Here is a 12,177-nt window from a genome sequence, read left to right as displayed (position 1 = left end):
CATTCAGCCAGTATCGGGTCATTGCAAAAACTCCTTTGACAACGTTTCATCTCGCAGAACACGAGCGTATACATACAGTTCAACAATTCCAAACTTAGCAAAACGTGCGTTGACTCAGCTAGTGCTTTCACATTATGCATACACAGTAGCCGAAGTGATGAGCTGATCTTACTTTGGTAACTTACGCCACTACTTTGTGGTCAATGGCTCAAGTGAGCGTTTCCATCGGGAAAAAACGAATGCAGATGGAGTCGACCTTTAAATGTGCAAGACACATGCAAGATGGCAACGACTGAGCTTGCGGCTTGTAGCTAACAGCGCTAACAGCGCAGTACAGAATACGGCAAAACGTGCCGACAGAGCTAACAAAGTCTACCAGAGGGGGGGGGGTCCGGAGGTTGAACGCTTACGATGGACGCCGTTATTAGCTGTAGCCGCACAACATCAACACACACAGAGGGAGAGTGACCTCATTCTCTGCTCAGGACGTTAGGTTTCTGCTGCTAAATGAATGCTCTGAATGTCGATTAGCTCCTTTAAGCAGAACAATTGAGACAGATTTATGTATAGAATTGACTGTTATCACTTCGTTGGACCTTGGCCTTGGTGGTTAGAATGGTTACTATGTGCCCTTTGCTTGTTATCTCACTCAACTGCGAATCTAACTTCATTCACAACAGTTGAGAATATGGATGTTTTCACAACCTGTCAAACTTGGTAGTTTTTATTACAACACGCTTTATTTTAGGTCTCAGGATAATAAAAGGCCGGAGGTGCTTTAACTGTTGTTGAGTTATCGACATGTAAGTACATCTAATTTTCTCTGATGTTCAGCCCTTGAGTTCTTCTGACCCAGTGATAAATATGAGACAATGACAGCAGGCCTGACCCCACCGGCCAAAGTGCACACCGGCCTGAAATAGACTCTGATAACGGGCTGTGAAGAGGAGATTGGAAAGGAATGTTCCACACACTAGGTGGTCAATGAGCTTAGGAGGGGTGATGAACCAGACATCAGCTAACGTTTTTAAAATTACAATTTAAAGGGTAGAGTTCCTTCACACTCGTCTCTTGGGACTGCACTCATTTCCTTCTAAGTTTAGCATTATTTTTGCTCAGCTCACCCTCTCCATCTGTTTCCTTTGCTTTCTTTTTTTCTTTTTTTTTGTAGCTGGACTGCTTCCAGATTGTGTTGAGTTCAGACTACAATGTGTCAACTTCATCCAACTTTTTTTTTCTCTTTCAGTGGCATCCAACTTCAAATGTCACACAAAAGAAATTCCAAACTAAGGTCACAACAGGTAACGTGCTGATCTCCTGACACAATTTTACTTAAATAAACTAAAATATGCTTACCTAACTTTAAACACCACACCTCTTTACCGTAAAAACACATTTAAAGTCAAACTTATTGTGTGTGTTTATACATTTTAAAAGCAGGATAAAACCATTTTTTGGACATATTTGAGGAAACAGCATTTCAGCCTCGAAAACTCCCGACTGGGCGTTTCCCATCGAGGCGCAGCAGACGACATGGAGAGGATGCCTAATGGTTTAATTAAATCCATATTATAGTTATGAGCATTTTAATTCCAACATAATCATGACATCCATCAATCAATCAGTCTCTAACTTTTAGCGACATGGGAGGTGTTTGTGGAGCCACAGTCCTAAAAATGATATCATTTAAATTCCGCTTGTAACTGTACACACCGCTCAAATATTGTCATTCACTTGGAAATAGGTCACAGTACAGAAGCTAAAGACGCTTTGACTTCCCTTATAAAAAGCTGCTGAGGGCCATCGTTGAGCGCCTGCACACCCGTTATTACACAAACGATGGAGTGTAGCTTCCGTTAACTTTTTATAGGTCTGGATCGTGTGATGGATAATCACCAGCCGGTCAAAAAACTGACAGCGACATGTGACCAAAGTAGCCGATAACGTCTGCCGTTTAACTCTGCGTCTAACGTGTCGGACCTTTATCCAATCATCATCAACCAGAGGGAAGGCTAACTCAAATGAAATCAGAGTGGTCTGACTTTCAGCCCGACATCCAGCCGGCCACAGCTTCACCCCGTCTCGTTAACCGTGCTTTGTGGGGGGGGGGACTTTTTGCCGTGGCATCACCATTAATATCTATACAGTGTTTATGATCGCATCGTTTACTAGAGCACAAAGTTGTTTACAAGAACATAAGTTCTTTGTTGATCTAGCCTCTTCAATTTGCTTGGATGCATTTAACTTTTAAAGAAGTTTCTTTAATCTTCATTTTCTAAGGAAAAACTTCTTTTTTTTTGTGGAATTTCAGTTTGACTTTTAAAAGTTAAATGTGTTTTTTTCATACAATTCTAAACATGTCTTGTTTTGGGTTTTTTTGTCACATCTCTTCTTTATGTGAACGTAGCAGACATCAATCACAGCGAATCAATTCCACAATAAATTCCATCAAAACTTGTTTATTGTTGAGAGGTAATGAAGAAACTCCAGAGAGGAACAACAACCACTGGAAAGAGTAAGTTATGCATGTTTTGTCGTTTCAAAGTACTGGATGTGGCCTTTAAAGATCGTTAGGCTGTGCGTGAGACGCAACGGGTCATTAGGGGAAAAGCTCTACGTTACAGGAAAAAAAATGTGGTTTTAGTGGTAATCAGTAACTTAGAAATGAATAGAATTAATAATTAATGCATGACATACAACATGCTCTGCTTTTATCGATCAAAATGCTGTTGCTGTCATCACCTATGTTGAACTGTGTGGTAAATGCTAAACAGCTGTGTGATGTTCTGGTTTGGGATTTTTGCGTAATAGAAAAGTTGTATAGAAGAATGGATCCGCGTTGGTTTGGAGGTATGCCGTTAGTCATTTTACTAGAGAAAGGACGCCTCACACGAGCTTACATTCAAGCTTTCAAAACAACACCCCGACTCCCGTGTCGGGTCAAACTGAGGTGCGTCGGTCTTATCAGACAGGAGAGGGAGTAGCGGTCCATTTCTCCTTCCTCTCCCTCGCTTTTCTTTTTAAAAAGACGAACGCGAGGTCACGACTCGGCCCGCGGTGAGACGGACGAGGATCATCTGAGAGGCTGACTGGAGAGAGACCATCAAGAGGGGCTTCTGTGAGCTCAATATTCACATCTGGGTCACACTTCTTAATTAATGGAGCAGCTGTTCTCATTCTACGTGTGAACAGTCATAAGACCGGCCCTGACCGGACCTGTGATGTCATAGTTGAAGTTTCCACAGAGAGGGAAAAAAAACAGGAAATGAGCAGGAAGTAGCTCACTCAATGGTGCGGCTCTCATAGTACACAAATACCAACCTGTGTAGCGGGCGAACAATACACAAATATATACAAACAGCTATCCTGGCCTCATTTACATACATTCTGGGTAAAATTGTGACATTATATACATTTACAAATGAGTCTAAAAAACTACAAAATGGCTTTTTAAAGTAAAATGACAAGAATAAACTGAGTGGTCTTTCCACTAAAGTCCTGTAACATCAATCCTCTGGAGACTTTTGGGACAAACTGGAGCACAATAACAGGCGCATGCTTAGCTTTAACACAGGGATGCTAACGGCTCTCATGCCACGCCCCTGTCACATTATCAGAGCCAAAGCTGGAGCCCAACACGGTCCTGACGTCTCTATTTAGTTCAAAATTCCACACCATGGCGAGATGGTTCGTGACTGCGTGAATAATAATGTTGCGGCGGCGAGCGTATATTCTCTCCAGACAGTTGGGTACATGACATTTGATTTTGGTATGCGGCTCTGCGTGTCCTCGGAACAAAACAATTAGCTGTTAGCTTAATTCGGTCCAATGAGGTCCTCATCTTAGAAAATTCAGGAGATGCAGAAGCATTACAATTCCCATAATGCAACTGTATGGCATCTGCCTCCTAAATGCCTTCGCTTTCTTTCGCCTTTTCACCTAAAGGCAGAGCATTGCTGACTTATTGACTTTTTTCGTAGTCTTTGTTATCGACCGGGCGCCAACACTTCAGCGGCTTATCTTTTAGAGTAAGAACCGTTTAATGGTTACTTTTACCCCCAAAATCCTTCCCGCCTCTGGAGCCAAACCCAGAAGCCCCCTCTTGTGTGTTCAGACGGTGTACAGTTACACTAGAGTGATACAGTTAACCCTCAGAGTACTCAGATCAAAGAAAACGGCACATTTTAAACACATACCTGCTGTTTCGTCTCTAACCTACACAGAAAGTGCACCGCACGACATTAATGTTTCATGAGCTGCTCGGTGAATGAATGCCAAACTTACAAGCCGACCCCCTGAGAAAAGATGTGAAGTCATGTTGCACGACATCGTGGGGCGGTGATGGTGAGGATGCATGGTAATTACGCCATAAACAGGGTAAGAATGTAAAACAGGCAAAGAAAAAGTATGAGAAAAAGACAACATTGTGAAGTAACGCTATAATGTACAACACTGTGGACACTTTAAAGTCCCTGTAAAATAAAAGCACCACATAATATATCATAAAAATATGTGCTGTTACCACGCCATAGACACTATTACAAAGTACGCTCTTACTGGAATAAATAAGAACAACAGCCAGAGTATTAAACCATTAAATCAAGCATGATAAGGTTACAATAAACTCAGGTGATGGGTAAGCAAGAAAACACACTATGGGGCTATTTACAGGAGCATTGTGGTAAATACGGTATCACAAAAGTGTTACAGAGCCAACAACGGTTCACCAAACCCACAATTCAATCCGCATAGTATAAGGATCCACTGGGTTCTATGAAACCACTCGCCTGTGCCCTGGTTTGTAAGCTAAAGCGTTTCTCATTGGAAAACAAATGGTGGACTTCAATATCATTTATATTAATAAGAACCGCTCATGTAACTATTTAGGACACAGGAGTGCACAGAAATAGGCTCTACCACGGGGTTACTTCACAGAGACTATTTATTTATTGAACTGCCGGACAACACGCTACACACTGTGATATGTGTATCGAGGTTAAGATTTTGGCCGGCCCCTAAGCAGCAGGTGGCTGTTTTAAGCACGAAGCTGTGATAAAAACCCACCGCACACCACCAGCCCCGGCACCATACTGGCAAAGTTGGCAACAACGTTTTCCCGGGGAGATGGTGGAGACCCAAAACGGAGCTAAAAAGGAGACCGGACGTTAGACTTTACACCCATCAGGAGGCCAGACGACTCATAACCAAATCGTATTGGTTGATAATAAGTCACTGATGTGTTTACAACTTGCTCCATCGCCAAAGTGGTAAAAAAAAAGAAAAAAAGAAGGATCGAGCAGCTTTAATTCCATTACATCACTCTGCCTTTTCATTCCTTATCAGTGCGTGTTCTACTGGTAAAGCTGTCCATGTTATTGCTCAATGTGTATGTAATGGTCTGGCAGCAGCAGTAGGTTCAACCTGCTGTATGTTGGCTGTAAAACAACATCTAGAGGAGCACTCTTGTTTTTTTAACGCGATGCGGTGGCTCACCTGTTGATCCGATCAGCGCGTCGTCCAGTCGGGGCAGGGAGGAGGACCTCTTCTCCGCCAGCCGCATCCGGACCTGCTCCCGGACCCTCCTGGCTTTGGCCACCGGGTCCGGAGACGGGCCGTCCGACGGAACTACATAAGCGGTGCAGGAGGTTTTGGGCTGCAGAGCGGACAGAAAACAGCTCTCCGCCACCGCAACACTCATTTTCACAGTGTTAATAAAAAAACAAAAAAACAAGCTCACACTCGGGACAAGAAAAGAAAAGTAAAAGTGTGTGTGTGTGTGTGTGTGGGGGGGGGCACACGGTCCTGCAGCGGGGAGGAAAGGGGGCGCGCCTCGAACCTCCTGTCTGCGCGTCTGCTGCGAAATGGAGATCGGTCAGCGAATTTAACTGTCTGGAGGCGGGACGTTCAGTGTGTGTGTGTGTGTGTGGGGGGGTCTCGAGCGCGTCTCCGAGAAATGACGATCGCGACTGATTTGCGACAGCAGATGAAATGTCACGCCGCCCGGTTTACGTTTTTTTTGGGGTTTTTTTTTTTCAATTAACACAGGCTACTGATGAAATGTTGTTTATCACCACATGCGATACAGGCAGCTCTTATTCCTGTATCAGAGAACATATATTAGAACATATAGTATATATATATATATATATATATATATATATATATATATATATATATATATATATATATATACTGCAACATTCTATCTGCTTGTAACTGATGTGAAATATGTTTGAATTAATGGAACCGTTCTGAAAATATGTTTTTTTTCCCTTTTTCCCATAATCAAGTGTGTCGCTAGTGTGTTGACCCTGACCATGGATGGGTGAGCAACAGCACCTCGTGTGAACTCAGGTTCTTGGTTAAGTAAACACACCCTCAGCTCACTTGCCTCATACACTCTCCCAGAGAGGAGGGCTGTTGCAGAAGTGCACGGTCGGCACGGCTTATGGGCAGGTCTGACGAAACCCAGATGATTGGAAGTGGATGGCCCCGGTGTCCTCACCTGACTTTTTGTTTATTCTTCTTTATCGCCTGTCAGCCTGAATCTGACAGCTGCTGCCAAGGCCTCCTGTGTAGCATGTGTGACTTTGGTGACTCTCAGTGGTGTGAGTAACAAACACATGATAAAAACATTTTGTAGGGCCTATTTATGATGATTTAAGTCAGACAATGAGAGCCTACAACTCCAGTGTGGAGACGGTCCATTGTGTGGGTCACAAGGAGTGCGAGAGGAGTGTCTAAAACTGGAAAGAGTGAATCCGCAGGTGAGCAAGCGTGTGCCGGGTGAACTCCTCGGCACTCCTGTTTGAATCCCCAGTGATCTCAGGCAGAAAAAACACACGCTCACCGTGACAAAATGTGATATATGTGTCATCAAATGTTAGTAAATGTTGCGCAATATCTTGAAAATAATCATTCCTATCCCAACCGAAATGATGACTGGAGCCGTCGGGAGGGACAGGGTGGAGTGAAGTTCAGCTGAAACAATAACAATAAAATACTGCTCTCAATGCTCATGAGAAGCAGAGGAACATGTTTCCATGTAAACACAAAATGCTACTGGTGAGGTGAGGTTGTTATTCACCTCTGGAGCCAACTCTTAATGTCCTTTTTTTGGACAGTTTTGCTATAATAAGTGCAGCTTTCTTTGTTGATCGGGATTGGGTTGTTTCAGGGCTCAGGAATGTGGAAATAACCTCATCTGCTCAGCTGACATGAGAATTGTTGGGGGTTTGGTCTGAGGACCTAAGTCTGGGTCTGAGGAGCAGCATTGAGTCAGGGGGAAGAGAGGCTCTCCCCTGGGAAACAAACCTGAGACCCCCGGGGTTTTCACACAAACCTAACCACTGACCCCCAGTGTGGGCGTGGATGCACTGAGGTGGCATTCTGAGGACAAGCTATGAAAAAAAATGTAAAAGTAAATTCATTCCAGCTGAATTCTCCCCCTAATTGGATCATTTCTGGGTTAATCACAGGCTATTCAGACTGTATTTTAATCGTCAGGATCCCACAGAATTGCAGCTTCAACGTACGGCTGTGCTCTTATGTTGTTTACTAACCAAGAAGGTTAAGAGTATTTCTGAGCGAACAGTTTCAAACATCAGCCAGATGCAGGGATCCACTGTAGAGGACCATTCACGTTCATCACATTACTTAATTGACACTCTCCATATGTTGTATTAAAGAACCCTGAATGTTTTCAATGTGTAGTTTTTTTTAAAATCTTTAATAATGTAGGCGATCTATTCCAGATGTGGAATTTATGAACAGTTATGAACTATAATCCAGTGATTTAACTCTATGTGCCAATTTTTTTCCAAGTGAGGGGACACTCTCTTCCCTAACAATGGACACTGATCTAAGGCGACAACATTTTCCTCCAGTGTATGATGTCTGTCAGGGTGTTAACTTGAATGAAAAGCTTCTGGTCAAATGTCCTCATCGTCATTTATGTACGTCTCTTTTCAAGGCTTTATATTTTAGCATAGAAGAGTTGGAGGGTCCTTTAACTGACATATTATATAATGTGGAGGTGATAAAGCAGCCGTTGTGCATTTCTGTTTCCAAAAGGGGCCTTTAGGAGCCATCTCTGGAGTTAAGTGCATGTAGGACACAATATGTCCAGTAGGCGTCGCCCTCGAGCTTTGCGTCATGGTCAATATAGGGAGGTGGAGCGCCAATAGTTTGTTTTGACCGACACGCGACGCTAGATGACGCTAGCATGTGTTGTTGTAACGGTGAAAGTTTGACTGCACGGAGATGTATGGCCAATCATTCAGGATTCTTGAATGTAACACGTTAAAGAACATAAACGGTGGGCAATACAAATTCCGTAGACGGCGAAAAAGCAGAAGTTGGATTTATCTCGCCAGAAGCTAACATGCTGTGCTACGAAGAGCGTGCTAATTCATTAGCCGGTCTATAAAAGTCTTACAACGTTACTTTGATGTCACCGACTTCGTCGTGGTGCGGCCATAGAAGCCAGCTACCGTCTCAGCTGGAAACCGGACATTTAACGCCGGGGAGTGTAATCACCGGAGCCCGTCATTGAAACGTTCAGCTATGGGTACGAAGATCGATGCGGTTTGACGGTGGTTGTCGGACATCCGCCAGGACACCGGGAGCTTCTCTTCAATGGCGACAGAGGAGACCTTCCCACTCAACACGAGGTATGTGAAGAACTACACATTTGTATGAATGGCCATTCATGTTTGCGCACAGTGTTCGGTACCCGTATATAGCTTTGTTTAATATTCGCGCTGCGAGCCTCCGGCAGAAGGCACGCGAGCGGAGGCGTTTACGCTCTATGCGCTGCATTCATCTCCGAAACGCCAGAGGGCGAACAAACAAAATGTACCGCGAGGAATCAAAAAGAAAACGCGTGTAACCTAGAAACCTGACCATAGACTGAAGATATAACCGGTAAAAAGCCATAAAGTAACCTCCACAATGACGACGAGGGATTGTTGTTATCTGTAAACTAATTTTCTGGGTTTGTTTCGTTCCTGATTAACTTGAACACAGCTGTGTTGTCAGTCCAGACGGTTGAGTTTTTCACCCTCTAGTTGCAGTTCTGCTCTCAGAATCCCGTCACCCTGCACTGCAAGCACAGCGGCTGGTAGTTCCATCCTTGGGGTTGTCTCTGTCTTCAACTCGTGCCTTTCCTAGAGTGAAGGCTAGACACATCTTCTCCTTGTCTTTCTGCAGCCTCGGGTAACAAACCGTGCCATTACCCTCCTCACTAGCATCAGAGCAGGGATGTAGTTCGAGATTTGTGAGTTATCCAAAATCTTTGGTTTTGAGCTCGGCACGCTAAATGTGCTGAGCCGTCTTAGGTCTTCTGGCCAAACCCATCCACAGCAGGTGGTATTTATCAGTAACGTGATCATCCCAACTGTAGCTGTACTGCATTCCCACAAAGTGGCAGTATTAGCCAGGTAAATGGACAGACACTAAGCAGGACGACTCGGCTCGGAGCGGGTCCCTCTACCACTACTCACGCATAGCGTGGTTAGTCAGGGCTGCCAAGGAATGCACAGCTACTAAGCTGGTTAGAACCGAGTTTCTGCTACAAACCATGGGACAGGAAAGTGTTGGGCTGGCATATTTGTGTTGGAGGTGCTTGGGTTTGAGACCAACCTTTTCTATAAGCTCCTGTAAGTCCTCACCCAGAGGAAAATGCCTGTAAGTGCCGACAACATTGTGACTGAAGGAGATTTGGTAAGATGGCCATACCTGTCAAAGGTACGAACTCCCGGCATCACGGCTTACATTGACCCGTTGACTGGAACGCTCCCAAGTTGTTTGAACCTTGGTTGTTCATTGGCAGCCATGGGGCTGGTCCATAAGCTATAAGAACAGCGCTGGGATTGCTCATTCGTGGTCTTTTGCTTGGAAGCAGAGTTCCCTTCAGAAGTTGCCTCCGGGATTTCGGTTGGAAGAAACGCTGAGTAAGCAGAACAACCGCGCTTTCAAACGAGAGCGCTATATGGTTGAAGGAGAAAAGGAGAAGAAACTGGCAGAACTGAAATTTGAGGAGGAGGCTGAGCTCAAACGGAAGGAGTGGAGGAAGCAGAGGGAGAAGGTGCAGCAGAGACGGAAAGAGCTGGAGAACAAGGCGCCGAAGAAGAAAGTAAAGTTGAAAAAGCAAGGAGATTGTCGCCTGGCTGAACAGGTTCCTGAGGCCAGGTCCAGGAAGAAACGATCTAAAAGAAGAAAAATGTGTCCTTGGGCAAGACACTTCATCACAAGTGGCTTCCGAAGGCTGTGGCATCGGTGTGTGAGCGCTTCGATAGTCCTTATGAGTAAAGGTCCATTTAATATTTACCATTTAAACTCTGCCTGCTCTATGAGACTTCAGGGTAGCAGGTCTTCTCAAGTGTCCTGTGTCAATGGAACTGAAATGTTTTCATCGTTGTATTATTTTTGATTATGGCTCCTTAAATTGTAATTCCTAGAATTGTATTGTTGGCTGGTCATTACAATTAGGGGCCAGTATGTAGGAGCCATGTCTGGAGAGTGTGTGTAAGGACATCGTTGGTCCAGTAAGTGTCACCCTTGTGCTTAGAGTACCAGGATGTATCTGGATGATAGAACCCAATAATAACAAAGTGAATTTGGGGCACTTAAGACCTTAAGATGAACATTGTGCAGGTTCTGACCTCCATCAAACACTCATCACATGCCACATGCCTGTAAATACGACTTTACACTGCACATTGTCTGACACATCAGCTTCTGTTTGTGTATAACATGTGATGCGATAGCAGCATCAGAAGTCCTTGTTCTGATTTTGACTTGTATCTGCACTGTTGGAGTCAACAAAGGAACGGTTTCCAGGGGGTGTAGCTTCAAAGGCATAACTAGCGCCAGATGTGCTGTAGAAGCTCACCTGGATCCCATTGTCCGTGGTTCTGAAGACGCCCTCTGATTCATCCGATCGTTGTATGGAGTCCTGTTACTTCACTTAACTCTGCATTATGAAAAGATCACATACAGCTGGTGTTTCGTGACGTCAGGTGTCGTTACAGAAATCATTCTACATTTTGGGACATTTTCTTTCTTGCCCAGAGTTACATGAGAAGATGAATAGCGCCTACATGTCTCTTGGCTAAATATTACGACAGCCAGGTGACAGTTAGCTTAGCATAAAGAACGGAAACAGTTGAAACAGTTAACCTGGATCAGTCCAAAGATCAATAAAGGAGATATAACGTGTTATTGGTAAGCTTTAGGGTACATTTTTTTACCTTTTAAAAAGGTAAAAAGAATGTTTTGTGTTTTATCTCAATCATCATCTATTTTGCACAAAATCAGTTTAATTATGATATTAATAGAATTTGTTATCTAATAACATTAAATGATGAACCGATGTGGGTAAAGCATCAATAGTTTCAGAAAATCTTCTTCCTAACTGTCTCTGTCCACACGCCCTCTTGTGCACCAGGTAACAAATATCAGTATATATATATATATATATATATATATACACACACACACACACACACACACACACACACACACACACACACACACACACACACACACGCACAGTATTGGTAGAACCACAGTAGTGGTTCTGCACTGTACCATGAAGTTCTGTAAGATATCGCAACATACCAACTACAGCTCTCTATCTCCATCTGGTGGTGAACAAACGCCACTGCCCCCACTTTCTGGTCAAAGTGAGCAGGTGACACAGCTCTCAGTGGAGGTCTGTGCTCAGGGCACTCCGACCGACCGCTCAAATACACGACTCCTCTTGCAGGAATCAAAACATCACATTTCGCTCACAGTTCTGTCCCGGTACACAAACGTAATTCGACTGTAATCTGCGTCTGTGCACTCGTAAAGGTTGATTTACAGACCGAGTAGTGCTTCTACTTTGTTTTGTGCTCTTTCAAATCTTTTGTCATCACTATGCTCCCGTTGCAGTTTCTTGTCCTGTCAGAATGAAGCGATAAGAAGCGTACAGGTAAAAGTCACAGATAGATGAAGCAGGCAGTGTTTTGTACTCCTTGTCTACTTTGTGTGGATGACATTGTCTGACATAGTAAAAACAAGTGTACATTACTAGCCCTATACACAGGGTGCTAGTATTACCTGGGGATATATAGTTTGTATGAACTGCAGAGGTCGGCTTCTTCTTAATTCTGTGAGAATCTGTGTGCATCT

General features: G+C 43.9%; 1 protein-coding gene across 1 annotated transcript in view; it reads right to left on the bottom strand.

The window, feature by feature from the left end:
* Positions 1 to 5,842, bottom strand: part of LOC137872504 (plakophilin-3-like) — a 28,171-nt gene extending 22,329 nt beyond the window's left edge. The window contains exon 1 of the mRNA XM_068710737.1: positions 5,494 to 5,842. Within this exon, the coding sequence (XP_068566838.1) occupies positions 5,494 to 5,698 (205 nt within the window). The 5' untranslated portion in view covers positions 5,699 to 5,842. The remainder of the gene's footprint in view (positions 1 to 5,493) is intronic.
* Positions 5,843 to 12,177: the final 6,335 nt, after the last annotated feature.

The sequence above is a fragment of the Cebidichthys violaceus genome, unplaced genomic scaffold (genome assembly GCF_023349555.1).
Source record: "Cebidichthys violaceus isolate CVI_PGR_0920_01 unplaced genomic scaffold, fCebVio1.0.p SCAF_16, whole genome shotgun sequence".
NCBI classification, from domain to species: Eukaryota; Metazoa; Chordata; class Actinopteri; order Perciformes; family Stichaeidae; genus Cebidichthys; species Cebidichthys violaceus.
Note: the sequence above shows the minus strand (reverse complement) of the source record. Positions and strands in the feature narration are given on the sequence as shown.